At 42.2% G+C, this 23,489-nt stretch overlaps 2 protein-coding genes across 3 annotated transcripts in view; both read left to right on the top strand.

Annotated features, from left to right (window-relative positions):
* Window positions 1–560, top strand: part of agmo (alkylglycerol monooxygenase) — a gene marked incomplete at its 5' end in the record, with an annotated part of 58,072 nt that extends 57,512 nt beyond the window's left edge. Inside the window, one exon of the mRNA XM_080501004.1 lies at window positions 282–560. Within this exon, the coding sequence (XP_080357130.1) occupies window positions 282–362 (81 nt within the window). The 3' untranslated portion in view covers window positions 363–560. The remainder of the gene's footprint in view (window positions 1–281) is intronic.
* Window positions 561–22,821: 22,261 nt separating this feature from the next.
* dgkb (diacylglycerol kinase, beta) overlaps window positions 22,822–23,489 on the top strand; it is a gene marked incomplete at both ends in the record, with an annotated part of 70,052 nt that continues 69,384 nt past the window's right edge. For both annotated transcript variants that reach the window (XM_080501365.1, XM_080501364.1), the window contains one exon: window positions 22,822–22,891. In XM_080501365.1, the coding sequence (XP_080357491.1) occupies window positions 22,822–22,891 (70 nt within the window). The remainder of the gene's footprint in view (window positions 22,892–23,489) is intronic.

Below are 23,489 nucleotides of genomic sequence, written 5' to 3'. Positions count from 1 at the left end.
ATTTCTGGAACTGCTGCCAGTTGCACACGTCTTTGACATTTACCATATTTACAAAAACATGATTTCCAAAAAGGTTAAAACTGTGCAAAACTGTTGAAGCAGTGATGTTTTACACTCATTTTAATTACAATATGTGGATTTTGCTTTTGTTTTATGTGCTGCTGTCGAGCAGATGGGTTCCACTACCCAGTGGAATTCATGCTGACGAGTGTTTAAAGGTGAAACGGGCTTCATTTTGAATGATGGTGTGACTTTTAGCCTCTGCTGTGTTTCTTGTCCAGGCCTTTGTCTCCCTCTCTCTGCTGTACTGGGCTCTGCACAGCGGCTCTCAGCTGCTCACCATCAAGAGGAAAGGCGACTGAGTCGACGCCGCCGCGGAGCGATGAGTGGAAAACTCTCACTTTTTTTTTTAAAGATTTTTTTTTCATCCATCCATTGATTATTCTTCTTGTACTTTTTAAGATCAGCTTTTTTCCTCTAATGTCCCACTTGCATAAAGTCGCCTATGACTTGAGTTTTATTGCGTGAATTAACCTTTTACCATTATGCCGCGGTGCTGATCCCCGACCAAATGCTAATATATTTGACTGAAGCTTCTATGCAACTTCATATCTTTTTTAAAACTAGTGATCTTCATTTCACTTTTATGCTGCAATATTGCACAATGCTGTCCAACACTGTTGTTTTCCACTCCTTAATAAAAACATCTAAATATATTTTAAAGGTTTTTGTTTCATGATTCCTAAAAAAAAAAAAGAAGAAAGAAATCAATATGTATGGTTTTCCATCTGTAGCTTCAGAAACAGCTGATTAGTCACATGAATCTCTGAAGCCTCCAGATCTTGTGTGGGAGTGACAAACAGGCCACAGCAGGTGGTGCTCTCACCGCCTGTTGATCGCCCAGCTTTCTTTTCTTTCTCTTTTCCCCCCCCTGGAGTTCGTCTGTGTTCACATGGAGATGTTTCATTGGAAGAAGCAGAAAAATCCAGGGGAAAAAAGCAAAATGAACCATCAGAAGTGGAGGAAGAAAGAAGGTAATCAGGCTTCGTTGTACGATATTGCAAAATGGAATTGGATTTTAATTCTCTCTATGTTTCATGCTCTTTTTATAATTTTTTTTAATGGGAATTCTGTTGTTATTGTTGAGTATTCAATTTCATTGTTCCTTCTGTCTCATTAAATTTGACACTATTACAGTATAGAAAATTAAACAATTAGTTTTGAAATTTAATGATGAGCTTTATTTAAAAAAAACAACAACTTACTTATGAACTTGATTTCAGGAAATCAGAAGGCATTTGGAAAAATATCCATGATCATAAAATCACTCCAAACTTTGTACAACTTAAACCACAAACAAACTGAAGTCATTGTTTTTGGCCACAAAGAAGAAAGGTTAAATTACATCTCATGATCCGGAAATTTAACACCGACATGAAGACAAAAAGAAAAAAATACTTGGAAGAATTAAAGGATTTCTCACCAAACAAGATTCAGAGAAATCAAGTTTTGAGTGGTCTCCGGCCTCAATACAATTCTGATTAACCCCTGAGATTCTCAGGAGGAGGTTCACTAAAGTGTCCCCACAGTCAGAAGAAACAAAGTGAAGCAGTTTTTAGTTCCCCCGCTCCTCACTGGTGAAAGTTTGCTCAGGCTTATTAATAAACAATAAAATTAATGTATTTTATTAACCATCTTAATAAAGCATTCACTTTATTTATTCTCAATCGGCTTTTTTTTCTTTTTTTTTTAAATGTATTTCCTTGAAAAGCACAGGGAATTACTGTGTTTCTGAATTAATGCAGCTAAAGAAATAAACTTTCCATCTACCTGCTGCTGTCTCCAACGCAACATTTCTCTGGCTGTACGATGGCGTGTGCTGCTTGTACAAAAAAAAGAGGAAAAAATAAAACACAGTTTGTGGATTATGTAAATTTGGTGAAAAACTGAAGTAGCACGAGTGGGGGTGTGAATATTCATGATGTGTCCTATTAGCAGGTCTGCAGATGGTGCCGCGTTAGTGTACATATGTGCATGTAGGACTGCGGGTGTGTTGGCAGTTAACGTGCACATTATCAAATGTGTTGCAGAACAGGTGCGAAGAAACACATCTGAGAGGCACAGGCGTGCAGAAAGAGCTGATTTTTAACATGTGTACCATTAAAATGCATCTGTGAGGAAACACAGTGTGTATAGATCAGGTTACATATGGCGACCATAATCAGAAGCTCAATTAGTGCGTGATTACAGAGGTGAATATATGGAGCTGTTGTGGTAGTATTAGATAATCCTAACATACAAACTAATCCCCGTCGAGTCACAGTCGGGAAATCCGATTGTATGAGTCAAGCCAACTGAGGTGCAACAAGTTGTCGTTTGACGTGAAACCAACACATGTAGAAATGTATTGCATCTAAACGTGTGTAAGGAAGTTCGAAATCGCCTTCTGTTTTTGGTGCAATGACATAACGATGGAAACCAAACTGAAACTGCTCGACAAAGGAGCAAATGATCCTGTTGATACGAGATGTGAAACAAGGTTTCTGGATAATTAAAGCTTTACACTTGTGTGACACACAGGACACAGTTTACTCTTGACTTTTTGTCTGGTTTTTTTTCTTTTTTAAGGGTTTTTCTTTAGAGAGGCTGATCCTGTTGTTGAAGCTCATAATAACAGCCTGTCACTCCTTGTGTGTGCTGCATTCAAAGACAGATGAAAGAAATGTGGAGGCGGTTTTTCTCTACATAACCACTTTCACAAACTGCGCCTATCAATAAAAGTTCTTGTGACCAAAAGTGAATGGCAACGCTACGCTTTCCTGCATTTAACTAATGGGGCTAATAGAGCTGGACTGATGCTGCCTTTGTAGTTGCATGGAGAAAAGAAGAGCATGGATTCACCTGGACCGTGTGAGCTCTTCGTAAATAACATTTCTGCTCAGTGTGGTTACATTTCTTCTGCTCACCTCGTACTTCAGCCATTGAAATTTAATTTCCTTGTCGATGACGCCTTCAGCTTTTTTCCACACACACAAAAAAAGCAAACAAACAAAAAAGGCATTTCCTATCACTTAATAGGCCAATAACCTGCCTTGTGTAAAACAATAAAAGCATAAGATGAAAACTAAATCATTGGGTTGGAGTCTGGCCACAACCCAGATTACCAAGTAACTCCAGACACAAATGATTTGTCAAATCATGTAAAATTATATTCATATATTTTCACTGGAGTTTGAATGCAATATGACTTTGCATGTCCCTTTTTGTTGACTATTGACTGTAGATATAGTTAGGAAATTACATTTTCCTATATGAGAAAATAGCCCGTGAACGTCATGGACAAACTCTTTAGGGACTTGGACTTTTAGAAGCAATGACTCCAGGCTGGACTTGAACCCTTTGACTTCGAAATACTTCTGTACGTTCCCAAATATAAAAAGATCATTTCTTTTTTGTTTCTTTCTGGTATGAAAATAATCGTAGGAATTCCCAGCAACATTGAATGCACCATTTAACAGGCCTAATCACGGGACAGGTGAGGAGGACTACACAGGAGAACCTGACTTCAGGAGGAGCTGCAGGTCAACGACAAACACACCAGTTCTAATCTGTTGTTGTTTTTACAAACTGGAGTGAAACATGGAGAACCTGTGGGCAGAATCTAACGAACTGAGAGGCAACAGCTTCGAACTTCAGCAGATATTTCAAGCAGCACGAATCCTGGTGAGTCTCGTGCAACACACACACACACACACACACACACACACACACACACACACACACACACACACACACACACACACACACACTCAATGTCACAAACGATATCATTGATCGCACGTGTGCAGAACTATTTACTGGAGCCTTACTGCGCATGTGCAAGTCATTCCTGGGTTTCTGTAGAGACAGTCAAGAGTGTTTTCATAAAACTTCCAACTTGGGAGGTGTTATCAAAAAGTGGCATCTTCAATGACTCTGAGCACCTTTGTTGGCTTTTTGCTGTTGTGTTTTGGGTTTTTTTATTGTTTTTTTTGTGGGTATTTGTTGTGGAGTTTTGCTGTTGTGCTGTGCTGTTGGCCCTTCCGGGCCACCGTACCTTACAGCTTCCTCCCTCACTCGTCAAATCTTTTTTTTTTTTTTATTCTCAGTCTGAAGCTTTCAATCTGCTTCAGCATTTCTACATAAAAAAAATTCTCTCCAGAAGTCACAAGCACATTTTTCACGCTCGAATGATTTATTCCAACATTTCCTTCTTGATGTGAAACGTTAAAACGTCACCCAGCCGCTGTCGCCTGACAGATTAAGTTGCCTATCTCCTCGCAGATATGCTCGTATTCGCCGCTTTTTTTTTTTTTTTAATGATCTGCACGGCCGTTAAAGCAACTCGCAGACAGGACGAGAAGCCGATGTATCGATCCGGCTGCAGAAGGATGTGGCCTTCACCTCACATGAGATCTTACTAACAGGCCGCGAGGGAATTTAGCCCTCGGCTTCACTTAATGGGACGAGGAAACGTTGCCGGAGATACGCGATCAATACGAGTCGATGAGAATTAGATCTCGCAGGCCTGGGCTCTAATGTAAAAAGGGGAACCGAGCGTCATCTCATCTTGTCTGGTGCGATGAGAGCTGTTTAAGAATGTGAGAATACATTTGTGCGATGAGTCTTGGTAGTAAAAAAACCAACAAAAAAAACCAACCTGTGTAACAGCGTAATACTACTGATGACCTTTGGGGGCAGTGTTATGCAGATTAGTTAATGTGCAACCAGTGAAAGATACAAATAAGACAATCCAGCTCATACCCTGTTTACACGTCGATGTTTTAAGTGAAAACCAGGGATGCTCGATATTGGCTTTTCTACCGATATCCGATATTCCGATGTTGTCCAACTCTTAATTTCCGATACCGATATCACCGATACCGATATATGCTGGCTTTTTACATCAAAACTGTTAGGTAACAACAACATAAAATATCTCCTACTGTGGAATTAACACATTATGCCTAATTTGATTGTGATGCCCCACTGGATGCATATGTGAATCAAACATGGCTTTCCAAATGTACACACTGAGAAAAATAAGAGAACAACAACCTAAATTATGGAAAAAGGTGCCATGTTTATTTAGTGTTAGAGAGAAACCTCAACAACAAACTCAACAACACCACAGACAATATTAAAAAAAACGGAAGAGGCATATCTTCAGTCCATTAGTTGTAAGCAGTCAATGAATGAATAAGTGGCCATAACTTGTCAAATAATAGACTCAAACTGGGCTCAATCTCTTTTAAGAGTAACACAATAGTGCAAATATAAACAAGAAAGGCACAGAAATGCTCACAAAATTAAAACAGCCCTCCTTTAAAGTGCAACAAAAACAAAGACTGAAGTTGACTCGTCCATATAACTGGTCTATTTCTTTTTCCCATGTCCTCATGTGTAAGAGGTAGATTTTTCTGTATGAATACAAGCATCTCAGCATTGTCGCAATGTATGAGATTTTTCTTCTCATCAATGATGTGGGCACCAGTGCTGAACAGTCGTTCACCGTCAACACTGGTGCAGGGTGCAGTCAGGTACTGGTACCAGTGCTGAACAGTGGTTCACTGTCAACACTGGTGCAGGGTGCAGTCAGGTACTGGTACCAGTGCTGAACACTGGTTCACTGTCAACACTGGTGCAGGGTGCAGTCAGGTACTGGCACCAGTGCTGAACACTGGTTCACTGTCAACACTGGTGCAGGGTGCAGTCAGGTACTGGCACCAGTGCTGAACAGTCGTTCACTGTCAACACTGGTGCAGGGTGCAGTCAGGTACTGGTACCAGTGCTGAACAGTGGTTCACTGTCAACACTGGTGCAGGGTGCAGTCAGGTACTGGTACCAGTGCTGAACACTGGTTCACTGTCAACACTGGTGCAGGGTGCAGTCAGGTACTGGTACCAGTGCTGAACACTGGTTCACCATCAACACTGGTGCAGGGTGCAGTCAGGTACTGGTACCAGTGCTGAACAGTGGTTCACCGTCAACACTGGTGCAGGGTGCAGTCAGGTTCTGGTACCAGTGCTGAACACTGGTTCACTGTCAACACTGGTGCAGGGTGCAGTCAGGTACTGGTACCAGTGCTGAACAGTGGTTCACTGTCAACACTGGTGCAGGGTGCAGTCAGGTACTGGTACCAGTGCTGAACAGTGGTTCACTGTCAACACTGGTGCAGGGTGCAGTCAGGTACTGGTACCAGTGCTGAACACTGGTTCACCGTCAACACTGGTGCAGGGTGCAGTCAGGTACTGGTACCAGTGCTGAACACTGGTTCACCGTCAACACTGGTGCAGGGTGCAGTCAGGTACTGGTACCAGTGCTGAACACTGGTTCACCGTCAACACTGGTGCAGGGTGCAGTCAGGTACTGGTACCAGTGCTGAACACTGGTTCACCGTCAACACTGGTGCAGGGTGCAGTCAGGTACTGGTACCAGTGCTGAACAGTGGTTCACTGTCAACACTGGTGCAGGGTGCAGTCAGGTACTGGTACCAGTGCTGAACACTGGTTCACCGTCAACACTGGTGCAGGGTGCAGTCAGGTACTGGTACCAGTGCTGAACACTGGTTCACCGTCAACACTGGTGCAGGGTGCAGTCAGGTACTGGTACCAGTGCTGAACAGTGGTTCACTGTCAACACTGGTGCAGGGTGCAGTCAGGTACTGGTACCAGTGCTGAACAGTGGTTCACTGTCAACACTGGTGCAGGGTGCAGTCAGGTACTGGTACCAGTGCTGAACAGTGGTTCACCGTCAACACTGGTGCAGGGTGCAGTCAGGTACTGGTACCAGTGCTGAACAGTGGTTCACCGTCAACACTGGTGCAGGGTGCAGTCAGGTACTGGTACCAGTGCTGAACAGTGGTTCACTGTCAACACTGGTGCAGGGTGCAGTCAGGTACTGGTACCAGTGCTGAACACTGGTTCACTGTCAACACTGGTGCAGGGTGCAGTCAGGTAATGGTACCAGTGCTGAACAGTGGTTCACCGTCAACACTGGTGCAGGGTGCAGTCAGGTACTGGTACCAGTGCTGAACACTGGTTCACCGTCAACACTGGTGCAGGGTGCAGTCAGGTAATGGTACCAGTGCTGAACACTGGTTCACCGTCAACACTGGTGCAGGGTGCAGTCAGGTACTGGTACCAGTGCTGAACAGTGGTTCACCGTCAACACTGGTGCAGGGTGCAGTCAGGTTCTGGTACCAGTGCTGAACAGTGGTTCACTGTCAACACTGGTGCAGGGTGCAGTCAGGTACTGGTACCAGTGCTGAACAGTGGTTCACTGTCAACACTGGTGCAGGGTGCAGTCAGGTACTGGTACCAGTGCTGAACAGTGGTTCACTGTCAACACTGGTGCAGGGTGCAGTCAGGTGCTGGTACCAGTGCTGAACACTGGTTCACTGTCAACACTGGTGCAGGGTGCAGTCAGGTACTGGTACCAGTGCTGAACACTGGTTCACTGTCAACACTGGTGCAGGGTGCAGTCAGGTACTGGTACCAGTGCTGAACACTGGTTCACTGTCAACACTGGTGCAGAGTGCAGTCAGGTACTGGTACCAGTGCTGAACAGTGGTTCACTGTCAACACTGGTGCAGGGTGCAGTCAGGCACTGGTACCAGTGCTGAACACTGGTTCACTGTCAACACTGGTGCAGGGTGCAGTCAGGTACTGGTACCAGTGCTGAACACTGGTTCACTGTCAATACTGGTGCAGGGTGCAGTCAGGTACTGGCCCAGCAGGGAAGAGGGCCTGGTTGAGCCTCCAGTCCTCCACGGACATTTCATTCACCGGGCTTCTCTTTCTTAGCCACGAGTCCAGCATGTTGTATTTGTTGTTGTTAAACGTCATCAAGCGCGCGCCCGTAAACGTCCCATGCTGCGTTCATGCAGACTCGGAAATTCCAATATCGGTTGTAAAAATCCGATACCGATATTTCCAAATATTAAATTTTTAAGTCTATATCGGCCGATAATATCGGCGGACCGATATTATCGGACATCCCTAGTGAAAATGCATTGTTCTCGCGTTTGCCGGGCCACGAGTCAGCGCTGTTTGTTTTTTAAATAAAACCACAAACACACAAGCGCAGAGAATAAAAAATAAGCTTTATTAAATTTAGTTTTTATTCTGTGGACAGACGACCAAGTTGGATTGTTATAACAGTGACTGTCAACTATAAAACTCACAAGAATATGGACAAACGTCTCCAAGTTAAAAAAAAAAAAAAAAAAGAGAGAGAGAGAGAAATCTTTTGAATGCAAATATTCATGGTTTCAAAAGGCTAAATAAGTTCGAGTCCTCCGCAGACATTCCAAAAGCAATGTTTTTGTTATTTTTGCCCCAAAGGAGCCACTACGGCAGCGTAACATTCATCATAATGAAGAAACATGTGCAAATATGGTGCATACACTGTACGTTCAACTTTGTTTTTGTTCTGTTACAAAATGGAATGAGCGGAGTTCACTTCATTTATTGACATTTTTCATCACTAATCGATTCACGAGATCTCACCAAAACATCAACCTGGAAGACTCTCCAATGGCACAAACACAAGACGGGCTGATGGAAAATACAAACTGACAAATTGAGCAAAAAGGAGGACCAACAATAAGGTTTATAGCTTTCTTCAATAATATTGGTCCAACTTCTTTAAACTCAGTTGAAACCTTGGAAAAATACGCCACAGGTCACTGAGACTAATTTAAAATGTCATCATTCATTCAGCAGAGCAAAAATAAGTTTTCTCAACCAAAAAAAAGGGGAAAAATTTATGTGCTGTGTGCAGTGACACCAGTTAACCTACTTCCTCTCCTCTATGCCTCTTTCCTCCGAGGGCTGGTCGAACCTCCACTCCAATGGTCAAGAAATCAAATCTCCAAAATGCCTTAAAGCTTCAGTCAAGGACATCATATTCTCAAAAAGTGTATTACACAAGCACCAATACTTAGACATAGCTAAAGATTGTGAAACTCAGTGAAAAATGAAATATTTGTTCAAATGTTTTCTTGCAAATTAGTTTTTTTCTTATTGCAGCAAACGTTTTCAGCAATTGTGTATTTCATAGACCATTTAGTATTTGCTTTCTTCCATTGGGCTGTGTAATCCATGATCTCTTCAAAACTGGACGAGCAACACAATATGCCGCGTCTGCAATGAAGTATTAATTAAGTAAACACAACAACGTATGTTTGTACTGGTGGAGGAAGTTTTGAATCAAATGAGTAGAAAGATGAAGGGAAAGATCGCTACCAAAATTCACTTTCTCGTGGTTTTCCACCAGTAATATACGCCGGACCTGGAATGACGCCCCAGAAATGAAGCCCCAGGAATGAAGAAAATCTCTCGTCTCTCTCCCCGGCTCATTTCAGTATTTAAGTGTGTTGCTCCAACAAGCGAATCAGAAATCAAACCTGATGCAGTGTCATCGGTGGGTTTGACTCCTCCCACAATCAGGCAGCTCTGCTCTGGTACAAGAGGAAGTACTTCCTCCTCTCCCCAAATGGGCGTGTGTGGGCGGAGCCGGTCCAGCTCACACAGACACAGCAGATTTTGAATGCAGCTCCTATGATCCAATATTCAAACGGATGAAAAGAAAGGAAAAGCTGGATTTGTGGCAATAATCTCTGAATACAATGTTTATGAACCTATGAGACCCGCGTGGGAGTGTTGAAAAAGTGTAGGACATTAGCCCTTTAGGAGAAAATAAATAAATCAATAAAATGAGTCTGTCTTTGTTTGACAGTCTAATAACGGAGGGAGTTGCTGTCTTTGACAATCTGCTGTTGTACTTCCAACTTCATTGCTTTTGTGTTTTATTCTTGTGTCTGATCTGAAAATCATATTCAGGTTTTTCAGGAGTCTCGAGTGGCAACATTAATAAAAAGTAATGAGAAAATTTAGGAAAGCAACTTAAAAAAAAAAAAGATCTTTAATATGTCTGATTCTGTGTTTGGGTGATGAGTTTTATTATTGTTATTATACACATTCAAGCCCGACTTCATGTATCAGCTCAAACACTGTCGCCGGCCTGCTTTGCTGTTACACAGCAGATGGGAAAAGCCAACAAATGTGATTTGTTGCCTCGAAGCCACCGAATGTTCCAGTGACTCATCCTATGATAATACTGTATAGCTCACTGCATGCACACACACACACACACACACACACACACACACACACACACACACACACGCGCAGTGAGGACTCAGATGTTATAGCTGTGTTTCTATATTTGCTCTGAGTTTAGTGGAAGGTAACGCCCTGCGGGCCCAGCTGTGTGAAAGGATGATGAAAGGACACTTTCATCTCTTTTTCTTTTAATCGCCCAATCATCATAATGTATTTGTTTGTTGTCGTATAAATCAATCCGCGTAACACAACTACAGCTTGTCACTTATAGAGGCACAGAAAGGAGGAGAAAACACAAATATCAAACGTATGTGATGTGCGTTCAGAAGATGAAATTATTCATTTAATAGCCTTAGAAAATGTGATTGTAATTATACCCATCCATCCATCCAGTAACTGACATTCTTAACATTGTGTAAACTAACTACAAATACATGCAGCTAATAGCTTCCTAAAAGATATTGATGTCAATGTCTGTTGGTGATTAAAAATTATGGTTTGTCTTGTCACTTATATTATCATTTTAATCGACCTTCCTCATCTTTGCACTCTTTTTTTTTTTCATCATGAAGTCCTCTAGTTTCCACTTTTAGACCCTTTGTAATGCTGCCATTATCTGTGTGAAACTATAGCAACTATGCTTGTATTCAGTTGTAGTTCCAGTTCCTTAATCACTAATGTTCAGCAGAATGCTTTTGATTTTAAAAACAGACGAAACAACAATGCGGTTTTTATAGGTGTATCAGTTCAATTTACTCTCTAACAAACTTATTTTGTGTGTTCAAAATCTTTGTGAGCCTATTTACTTTTCGGAGACATTTTGCCTGTTCTGATGCTCATTGTCATAACCAGCGGTACTAGTTCATGTAAATGCAAGTAACAACTGCATGACGTGCACAATGTTTCATAGGTAATGTTGCATTATCACTGTATTTAACAAAATGGGCACGTGCCTCCAAATTTGAAATTAATTGGTGGCTCTAAATTGTCCATAAATGTGAATATAAGTGTTTCTCTGTGCGTCTGTGTGTGATGGATTGGTGACCTGTACCCTGCTTTTCAATGTCGTCAGCTGAAGTGTCTTGTGACCCCGAGCTGGAAATACACCATAACGACCAATCACATCCTCTATATGACTCTGTTGTCCATCATTTTACTTAATTCAGGTTTATTACTGCTATTTTCCTTGTGTAGTACTTCCAGGCTCTCTTCAGCTTTCAGGATTTCTTCCCAGAGGAGCAAATGCTCCTTCTCGAGGTTACTAGATGGACGAGCCAGGACAGTCAACAAGACGCCATCTTTTTCTATCTTTACCTTCGTTTAGTGTCTCCAGTATGAGAGGCGACAAATGGCCGAAACTCCACGATGGACCTTATTGTCATCATTTCATGACCAAACTAAAAAAGAAATTCCCAAAGAGCTATAATTCAGTTTTATCTTTGGCTTTATCCTGTGCCTTTCGTCTCCAGCGTCGTTCCCCTTCTCCTTTACTCATTCGCTGTAAAAGCTGAAACCACCACTCAGCTTGAAGCTCTTTGAATTCTCGCATATCCCTTTTCAAAGTTCACGCCGATATTCACAAGCTTGTCATTGATTTTCTTTTTCTGAGCTTCTCAGGTAGGGGCACTAAACAGTTTATAAAATAAGGGCGATTTTCTCAAAGCATAAATGAGCAAAGAAATCCCCTCGGATCAGCATTAACTGGCAGCAGACCATCATTCACCAGCAAACACTGGCAGGAAACTGATATAAATCCGCACCAGACCACGATACTCCAGCAGAAACTAGCACCAACCTGGGTCAGACCAGCACCAGTCCATCATAAACTGGCATTAAACCAGCATGCACAGGCACCAGACCAGCATTAAGTAGCATGAGAACGGCGTAAACTATAATCATCATCGGCAAGAGATAAACCAACGAAAGCGAGTAAATAATAAACGTAGACCTGCCAGATGGACAAAAGTAAAACATCTCTAACCAATGAACACTGCAAGTTAAGGTGAGGTGAACTTTTTTGTTTGTTTGTTCATCTTCTCTTGTCAAACTAACCACTTTACTCCCTATAATTTATTCATTTCCAATAATTGTTGGTAAATAATTTCTTTTTCTTTTTTTTTTTTAATCTCAAAAAAATTGGCTTAGTAACTTTGGTCAAGTCATCAAATATTCCAAGCACACACGTTTGGCTCATTTGCATGCGTTCGATGAATATTACATGTTACGTCCTCTGCCAGCGGTTCTGGCCGGCCACATGTTGTAATGGCGAGCCTGATTAGTCTGGAGTCAACAATCAAATGCCAGATGCCTGTGAGTTTGCGCTCATTCACAGATCTGACAAATGGCTGGAACGCCAGCGCTGCTGCAGAGCCGTGCCAACACAGGTTGCCACGGCAACAGTGGACCACAGTGAAACCCTGCTGGTGTAACTCTGTCACCAGAGAAAGTACATTAAAGTGAAATAATGTCATACACTGTTACTTTGGGGGAGTGTTACGAGTAAAAGTGAAGAGTCGTCCTGTGAATGTGTGGCTTCGTGTGATTGGTCCCAAGGAGTCGGGTGAAGGAGCACAGAATAGAATAGGAACACTTTATTAATCCCACAAGTAAATTATTTGTAGTGTTGATGCGCACAAAATAAATGGAAGTTAAAATATCAAGCTCATAAATAAGTTCCTCAAGTAAATGTAACAGAATAAATGTAATTCATGATGTCAACTGGACAAGAAAACAACAGCAGCCAATTAAGAGAAGTTGAGTTGAGTTGGCTCAGGACCCGTTTACACGACAATGTTTCAAGAGAAAATGCATCATTTCTGCGTTTTCATTTCGGAAACCTTCTGAAAGTTCTGTCAACAAATGAACAACTAATAAACGAGAGACAATTACAATATTAAAATGCAAATATGTATAGTATTTATTGGGGAAAGTGTCTAATATTTACATTCCCAATGATTTTCTGACACTATAATATTTTTTTTAATTAAAGTATGTCATGACAATGTGCACTTTTTACATTTTATTTTATTAATTTTTTTTTTTACGTTTGCAGCCGATAAATAAAAACCTACCCTTAAAGATATCTACAAAGATTCTTCTACTGATGCCTATACATTTGAGCAGAGATTCCTGTTTTTATTTTCACATGTTCTTCTGCAAACACAACGATTTCAATTGCAAATGAATGCTAATTATTTGGAGTAAAACAGGTCATCTTGTCTGCATGCAAACAGCAGCGACACACACACACACACACACACACACACACACACACACACACACACACACACACACACACACACACAAAAAGCAGCACTGCAGTACTGTGAGTATTAATAGGTTTAATTTAATGTTACCAATGCAAAACAGGACTTGGGGACGTTGCATTGACACAAGCTGACCTGCTGGAACATAATGTTTTAATTTCACTGGCGAAAGTCAGTGTTGTTACTGAAATATTTAAAGTCGCTGCAGATACTAAATAATTCACTGATTTGACTTTCTAACCTCATACAGTGGTTGTTGGTTAATATGTGACAAGAGTGAGGATACATTTCTTCTCTAGTGCTTTAAAAAAAAAGGAAAATACTGCATGTGTGCAAGTATTCATGCAATCTGTGACAAATTTGAAGCAAAAATCAATTCCAGTCCGACATGAGACGATTGCAAATCTTCCAAAAAAAGAAATGTCCAGACACTTCCTTTAAACAACAGCAGCCCACAGGCTCATAGGGCTTGTACAATAATGTCTGTCTTCTCTCTTAATGCTCTTCCTCACCAGTGCCAGTGGGGATGTGTAGTCAGCCGGCGAGACGCAGCTGTCTGCCGCCTTGAGAGCATCAATCTGGTCTCGGGACCCCCATGGGATGGAAGACCCGGGGCCAGCCCCTGTACACATTCAGGACAAGACCTTACATAATGGTCCCATTATGATCCATAGTGTTCTGCACCAGACGCCACATCCAGCCTGCTATTTATAGCAGTGGCGGCCAGAAGTGGGCTACAATTGATGTATGTAACTGTGAGCAGTCGGGGGTCCTGGGTGGTGCAGGGTTGACGAGTGAAGGGAACTGGAGCTGTTTCAGGTGATTTGATTTTTATAGCTTGGCTTCCATTGTTGTGGTTTGACCCACTAAGAAGAGCCAATCCTAATGACTTCACTCACATAAAAGAGTCTGTCTGTTCACAGCAGATGGCTCAAGACTTTCACTATATCCTGACTGTATAAAGTGCCGTGATCAGCAGCATGAGCATTAGCTTTATGTGCAGTAAGTTTACCCCTTCTCTCCTTTTATAATCACTTAAGATCGTTAAAGATGCACCAGAACCACCTGCACAGACGTAACTTTACATCTTTTATTGCTATTTTCTTGGCATTATTATATATTGGCATTTAAACAGTACAGGTAGGCGAGAAAACCCACACTTAATGGGGGATGCCTGCCTGAAGCTGTGCCTTATGACTATATGAGGATCTTTAACAATTACAGATATATGAGTAGAATCTGTTGAGTCCAACCAGAATTCATGTCGAAACGAGAAACATGTCTTTCAGTTGGCTAAACTACGTGCATATAGGAAACATTGGCGCAAACCATGTAAACGGCAAAATCTGCTCTCATTCATTTATAACACTCGTGATTCTTGGAGGTTACAAGAGGAGGAGTGCATCTTGGATAATTAGCTGGAATTCAGGGTCAGCCAAGTCGCATTACTTATGTTTATGGGACAACGACATGAATTGGCAGTTCGGGTTATAAATGGGGGACGACTGATTGTTTCTCATCGCACCAGTAAACAGTAAATATTGGTTTCTTTGAGCCATGACATTTCTTCCATGACAAGATATGATCTTCTCCCAAACCGAGATAGAAGTTGTTTTAAATGCCAGAACCCCACAGGGATTCCACAAATTGTTGGACATGGTGCTGTTGAATCCTTCTGCCCATCAGATCTCCATCAGTGGAATTTCATATAAGCACAAATGCATTATAAATTCCTTGAATTTGACTTGAGTTTTCTTCAGATTGTGGCCATATTGGCCTGCAGCTTTCATATGTTGGGGGCCGTGTTGTGTATGTGTGAATCATCTGTTGATTATCTGCTATAATCAAAATAATAAAAGGGGTTTCACATCTTTTTTTTTTAAATTTCTTCTTTTTCTATTGTTGATGAGAAATTCCTTGTTTGGAAACTACAAAACCATATTTTAGTGTTAAATTAGGGATTCTACACACACACACACACACACACACACACACACACACACACACACACACACACACACACACACACACACACACACACACACACACACACACACTGTCTCTGATGTGCTCTGATGACGAAGAAGCTCATTCAGCCTCATCGCAGACACAAACATAGCTTCAGTGTTCATAGCTCAACAGGGAGAAAACAATGACTTGCTGCTCTAACGAGTGATTTATATATGTGACCAGGGGTGGAGCTCGGCCAGGATGATCCCAGACCCTCAGTTTGTTATCGATCTCAGCGCACCACAAGCGTCGAGTGTGCTTATTTATTACCCGTTACCACAGCTATTGTCACGGATTGTGATGAGCCACTGATTTACAAAATATCACTTCTCAGTCGCACCTTGAAAACCTGTAAAGTTAACAAGAAGAAAACTCAATATATCTTCTAACAAAGTCTGCAAATTGAAGTTGCAAATGCCGCTTACCTTAATGATATTTGAATCTCTGCTCATATTTACGCCTGCTTTTTAAGACCAGTTATTAACAGATGCAATAATAAACAGTGGAACTGTTATTTGAATCTCATGAATCACATTACACTTTGTATGTTCATCTATTGGCATATGCTTTCTTATACTTTCAATCTAGGAGATGCGCTGATATTCAATATGCTTTAAAGGGAAACAAAAAGTTTATTTTGCACTGTTGTTACGCGCAATCCTCAAGGTGCCCTGTAAGACCAGCAGGTCAAAAATACACAACATAATACGAATTGAAATAACAGAATTGACAATAATGGTAACGAGAACAAATGCAGACAAAATGAATGCTATGAAAAAAAAATATTGAAAAGGTTACAAAGTTGGGTTACACTTATATTTCGGACCATAAGTGTAATTGTGGTTATGTATAATTCAATTACACTCATTTTTATCTTTAATTTCTGTGATTTAGGTGCAAATCAGATCACGTTTCATTTGCAGTGAAAGACATCACCTCTCAAAGCGATGCTCTGTATGATTTAAATCAACTTGATTTAATGAGCTGCAGCTGATAATGTGATTAATAAATAAATAAAACAAAAACAGCGTTCCTATGTATTTTGCGGTGGCCAGCAATCAGCAGTGGATCTAAATGTCAGGAGGCGAGAGGCTGCCAGAGGCCCTGCAGTGACCCACCGCTGGTCACATGTGACGGCCTCGTCGATACTTCTGCTGCCTGAGCCTCTTTGACACACACACACACACACACACACACACACATATGACCTACACCACCGGCCCGGAGGCAGCGCTAAAGCATTAGCAGCGCTATTGGTAAACTGGTCTGGCCGCCAACCCGATGGCCGGGCCGGCGATATCTGGGTCATTGTTCAGCATCTCTCACCAAACTCGATTCACGCTGAGGCCTGTGGGTCATACGGAGGCCCGGCGGGAGGCCACGTAACAGGTGTTGGCGCTGGAAAGGTTATCCGAAGGGGGCTGCTAAATGAATTGGACATATCGGGTTTGATTCCGTCTTTCTTTCTTTTTTTCCCTCCTCCCTTTTAACAGCCTCGTTGGAAGAGCAGAGCAGAAGGGCAGGCTGTTATTGACGAACCGTTCTGTCGGTCGGAGACGAATCTGGATGTGAACATTTGTCTCCGCAAAGCTAAACATTCCCACAAGAAAGCGGCTGCGAAGTCGATCAGTGTTACTGCATGACAACCTTCAATTTCTAATAAAAAGGAGAGAAATCAATTGTTTAGACACACACACACACACACACACACTGCAGACTGAATAGTCAACACGGGAGACGTAATCACACCTCAGATGGTCGGTAACTTGAGTTTTCTCCTGCTCATATGATGTCGCTGCATTTATGCGTTATTATAAAATGCGACCAGGGTAATTATATTCCAGGCAGGAGCAGACACACACCCCAGGTGGTGCTGCTGAAGCCCCCCCCCCCCCAATGGCCTCTTCAAGATAAGTGCCCTCATCCAGAAGTAGAGTGACATGTTCTCAGTTTGTTGTCAAACCTGCTGGCTGATTTGTAATGGCGCCTCGGGGCAGAACTCCCTGTGGCACATCGGCTTTGCAAAGAAACCAGTGAAGTGAAGGTGCACCAATAGAGTTTCTTACAAAAACACCCCGAGTTCACCCTTAGTTCACCTGAGACTCTGCTTTATTCATCACTACTGAAACATTTCTTCTTCTTCTTTTTTTTAGTTAGTCAACCGATCAATTAATCCTTTTTATAGTGAAGATAATCCCAAACACTCAAGGATTAAATAAAAAGAAAAAACCAATAAGTGATGAAAGCTCATCTCACATCAGTGTGGAAACATTAAAGCCAGAGCATATAATAAAGCATAATGGTGAATCAGTTAGAAGCCTGGTTAAAATTGAGCAAACGGTCTGTATGGTGAATGAAATGAACATGTCTGATGCTGCTCATTGGTCAAATTCGAATTTATTATATCACCAATGTTTTACTGGTGACCCACAGATCAACCTGATCTTGAATAGACTGACGAGGGGGATGTATTGTGAAAATGTTTACATTGATTCCAGTATCTTTTGAAAACCAGTCAAAACCGTGTCGTTATGCTCCCCGGTGCAAAAGGAAGTGCAAAGTGTCTTACAATGTGCAGCATTTCTCCCCTTCAGGTGTCACTGTGGCGTCTTATCTGCACCTACAAGTAAATGAATTAGAAACGACAGTTATTTTGAAACAACAACTATCTGAACTCTCTGCACACTTCTCACTTGATGAATTCCTCCTGTATTGATTTCATTGCCATCCGTCCAAACACACTGGAGCAAAATGTGAATCTGAACTTGATCTTGATCAGCGAAATTCCTAAAATGTCAATGACGGTTCTTTGAATATTAATGATAGACGGTCACGTGTTGTTTAACAACTCAAGTTGGTTACTATGTTTCATAGAGTCAGATTCTGTTTTTAGGTTTGAAGATGTTGATTTATTTATATATTTATTTATCATCATCCTCTTCAGCAGGTTCCTGATGGCAACGGCATCTCAAGGTGTCTTCAACTGAGTCCAATTATCTCCTCGGCTTGTTTACGGGCCTCGGGAGGTTTTTCCTGTCGTCTCCAGAGCAGCTCACATACTGTAATAGAGTAAATCTATCTCAGTACCAGTGATGTCTGCCTGGAGTACTGGGGAAAAGGGTTCCCCGCATATTTAATGTCTTCCTGCTAATATTTGCCTGATGGAAGGGGGGAACTAAAATAAAAAGGACTATTAGCAGCAGAACATGTCCACTTTCTTTGTTGTCTGTGGAGTTGATGGTGATGATGGTTTTCTTTTTTAATTCTCTTTCCACCGTTTCTTGGCGTTATGTCAAAAACACATTTCAAGTGGAGACGGTTGAGGGAGATTCGTAGACGGTCTGAGAGAGAAGGCGATCCACATGCAGGAGGTGGTCCTGAACCAAAAACGAAGCGGTTTGCCACTCGCTTCCTCAACACGTCACATGTGGAACATGTTTCACTCACCCCACAGCCTTTAGACTGGTTTTCATCTGGGTTTTCTTTGGGGGTTTTTTCTTCCACCTTTAAATAACATACACATATTCTATACTTTCCATTTTAGTCATGGCCAGTTGGAGGTTTTTCATTTATTTCTTTGGTTTGTGTGTCGCAGTTTGTGTAACTTGTGTTTTTAACAGGGATGCACTGATACCATATTTTTTTTAAAGGACGGGGATGAGTAATAACCTTTAGTGACTTGCGGGTAACAATATCAGCACTTATGAAAGGCCATGAAGCTGAATCTGTGCTCTATATCCAAACAATACATGTCAGATAATGTAAATGGTTGTAAATTACAATAAGAAATTTTTCCTTCTGTAGTTCATTGTGTTTCAGAAGACCTCAGACATCCTGCAGGTTTGTTGATAAACTGCTTCAGCTTATTTGCTTTTGATCCTGGGAATTCAACCTTTTCCAAATGATCTTTTTAGTTAGGTTATTTATACAAATTATAATTGTGAGTCATGTTGCACAAATGACCTGTTAGCACTGACATTGTTCATTTGCAACAATTACCCTCCTTTATCATTCTTCACTGCTCCCAATATAGACATCATGGTTCCAAATTAAGTAAAAATAAGAAATTAAAAACACTGAAAATGTTCAGTAGACCTAATAGGCAATTAAAAAGTAAGAAAAAGACAATAACAAGTATGTGTTTGTGTGTGTGTGTGTGTGTGTGTGTGTGTGTGTGTGTGTGTGTGTGTGTGTGTGTGTGTGTGTGTGTGTGTGTGTGTGTGTGTGTGTGTGTGTGTGTGTGTGTGTGTGTGTGTGTGTGTGTGTGTTGATAGAAATGAATATGTCTGTTTGTGAATATGATCCTCTTTTATATGTACAGGAAGGATGATGTAAAAATGTAAACATTTCACACCCAAAAAACATTTCGTCAACACCAAACAGCTGATTTGGTGAATGTTGTCCTTCATACTGTGACGTTATGATTCTGTATTTCTGTCCTCTGGGTCAAATGATAATTGAAAAAAAAATAAAATGGCTGCATTGAAATCTGCTGCCATCTCCCACCTTTTCCCTCTACGCATCATTTCCATATTTCCTTTATTTGTGTCTACGTCTCCTCTGACTTTGACACCCCCCCCCCCCTCTCTTCTTTCTTCATCTTGTCTCCGTCCTGGAGGAAATCTCCCACAGGTCGCCGTACTGAAAGCTAATGCGGCCAGCTGATGCGCCGCGCTCCGATGACCAGATGACTTGAGAGGAGGAGGGAGGCAAGAAGGAGGAGGAGAGAGGCAGAGCATAGGACCTTCAGGTTTGTTTTTTTTTTTCTTTTTTTTTTTTCCCGGGGAGGAGGAGGGGATGTGAGGACCAGAGCTGTGGAGGGGAGGGATGGAGGGATGTGACGTGAGCAAGCGGGAGTATGGAAACTGATCATTGCAGGCACAGCAGTGTTGGATAATTCTCCTCTCTCTCCCCCTCTCTCTCTCTCTCTCTCTCTCTCTCTCCCCTCTCTCTCTCTCCCCCTCTCTCTCCCCGACCAGACGCTGCTGGAGAAAAACAAACAGTAACCCATCCACATACTCGCACTGTGTCATGCAGCAGAGCGGACGGCTGCTGCCTCTGCTCTCGCTCGTCTCCTCCCTCGCCTCGCCTCGCGCCTCACGGACGCTCCAGAGGAGGCTCCGCGGGGAACGTGAGTGAGGAGCTTCATCTGAAGGCATCAGCCGCCGGCGGAGGAGTCCTCCTCCTCCCTCGGCTCGCTGCTCCGGCTCTGCAGCAGGTGAGCAGGCGTGCTGGCGTCTCCGTTCATTCACGGTGCTGGACGTGTCGCAGGGACGACTAGCAGCCCGTAGACATGTGTCGTCTCCTCTGTTCACCACGGGGGGGGGCAGCCGAGCCGAGCCGGTGGGGTTTGGATTGTTGACGGGGGTGTGATGGGTGGGGGTGTGAGGGTGGGGGTGGGGGGGGATGCCAGTGTTTTGTAAGGATGCACTGCAATGCACAACAGGAACACATCAGGCGGCTACTACATGGGAGACGGCATCGCTGTGTTGGATCAGACTCACTGGAGGACACGATTCTCCATCAGCTCCCCTTTTATTTATTTATTTATTTATCTGTGCTTTTTTTTTTTTTTTTTTTCCGCTCTGTGTGTGAAGCATGAAAAAGAAAAAGAGCATCGCAGAGCGTTTCTGGTTAAAAGCTCCAAAGGCAGATCAAAGTTTATGCGAGGGAGGCCGATTCCCACGCAGCAACACACAGTGTGTTGATGACTGCTGCTTTCTCGCGTGTGTGTGTATGTGTGTATGTATGTGTGTGTGCGTGTGGCTGAGGTTAATAATTCATCGCGGTTTTGTTTCTCCAATCATCTCCTCACAGTCAAATGTGACACGTGAATGCACACGCAGATGCACACACACCCACACACACACAATTATTCAATCATTACGAGCTTGCTGATGTACATTATTCACACACACACACCCACACACACACACACACACACACACACACGGGTGCAGAAATGCTCGCTCATCCATCCTCCACATGAATGAACGCCACTTGTTGATCCAGGGTTTCAGTTCCCAGTAACTGGGTCAGATGCTTCATCGTGTGACGCACGCGCACACACACACACACACACACACACACACACACACACACACACACACACACACACACACACACACACACACACACACACACACACACACACACACACACACACACACACGCACGCACACACACACAGATGCCTGAGTGACACCGACACAAACAAGTTCCTGCACAATACATGCACATTCATCCTGCGAACAAGAGGGACAGCGAGGTCATGTGACTCTCAACAGCAGGGCTGCTGATGTTGGGCAAATTAGTGCGACTCCGACAGGGACGTGTTTGTGTCACACTGATAAGTGATACCTGGATTTAATCAGACGACGAGCTCCGCCGTGTCCCGGATGTGACATCCCGTGACACCTCAATCACCGTGATTGACACTCTTTCGGGAGGACGGGTCCTCCGTGTCCTGCCTCTGGCACAGGATGTTATCCTGCTTTGTGTCACCTGCAGGTCCTGAAAACACATTGTCATTGGGCTCCGTTGGAAAAGCAGCTGCTTCAGCTTGAGCTGGATCGTTCTGCAGACATGGCAACCAGTCACCCTGATGTCAAATCAGTTTAAAACAAAGCTTTTAATGCTGCTGCTTTTTTCTTTAAAAAAAAAAAATCTGCATCCAACCACCTTTCTATTTGTAAGACATTTTGTGCTGTTTCTTTTCAAGTTCACCTTCTGAGGTTTTCTTAACTCAGAAATCAAAATGGATACCTTCAATGTTATAATTATCAATATGATGGATTATGTTCTGTGTCTGAGGTCAAATGCAACGTAAATTATTTTTTATTACTTTGTCATCTGCAGGTGCTTCTTCATTATTTCAAGTGTTTTTTTAATTTCAAAAAATGGTACTTATGTTTTAGAATAAATATCTTAAAATGATGTGTCATGATGTAAAACATGATGCTAAATATTCTTTTCTAAATTCTCAGCTTCAAATTGTCTTTGAAGTGGTTTGATTTAAATGTCAAGTCATTGTGTTGACGTTGACAAATTGGAACAACCAATAATGTCAAATTTTTCAATGTAATAAAATCCATAACGTAATAACTCCTCTATAGTATAATATGACATTTGATCCATTATTGTAATAACATTTTCCCTGAAATTTAAGTTATTAGATGTTTCACAGTTTGCTATAACAAATGACTCCATCTACGTCGTGCACATAGTGAAATTGACAATTGTGACCATTTTCCCTGCTTAGATTATAAAAAAACCAAAACCAAACCTTTTGTTGTTGTTTTGCAGTGTGAGACCCCCCCCCCTGCTGTGTGTCGCTATCCGGGGAATGCTCAGTGGCCGCGGAGCGGAGCCCTGAAACGATGAGCAGCCCGGACCAGTGGGTCACCCTGACCCCGGGCGAGTTCGCCCTGCTGCAGGAGTACACTCAGTGTGAGTAGAGAACGCGCTCTTCCTCCACGTCTCGCTTTGTTGACGAGAGTTTGTGTTTGTTTTCGAGGACGGTCGTGGGACAGATGACATTTTCACCAGAGGCACCTGGTCACAGGAGCACCACTTTAAACGTGCATCTGTAAATCTGGCAGTGGGGAGTTGTTTTTTATTGTTTTGTTTTGTACGTTTGGAAAGAAAATGCCTCCTTAGAGCCATTGAATGACAGATTTTGTGTTTTCATATACCTTGTCCTTACTGAGGAATAGTAGATCAATCCCGACTTTATCACTCTGATTCATGTCGCAATAACTTGCAGGTTCCAGAAGTGCAGAAAAAAAACCTCATGATAAACAAACGTTTTGTTGCAAGATCTTTTTTTTTTCTTCATATTAACGACTCGATCCTCACGAGAAAATATTTTTCCTGAACTTAAAAACAACAATAGTACACTCATTTATTACCACAGTTTCAATGTTTTATCGTATAAGACAAAACCCAAAAGATAAAAAATGTTGTTTCCTGAAACACAGATATTAAAACAAGCCGATGATGTACTCTTATATCAGTAAAGTAACAAGCAGTCCTATATATAAAAAAC

This window comes from Blennius ocellaris (genome assembly GCF_963422515.1).
Source record: "Blennius ocellaris genome assembly, chromosome: 8".
Lineage (NCBI taxonomy): Eukaryota > Metazoa > Chordata > Actinopteri > Blenniiformes > Blenniidae > Blennius > Blennius ocellaris.
The sequence above is the reverse complement of the archived record's forward strand: the minus strand, read 5'-3'. Positions and strand labels throughout refer to the sequence as shown.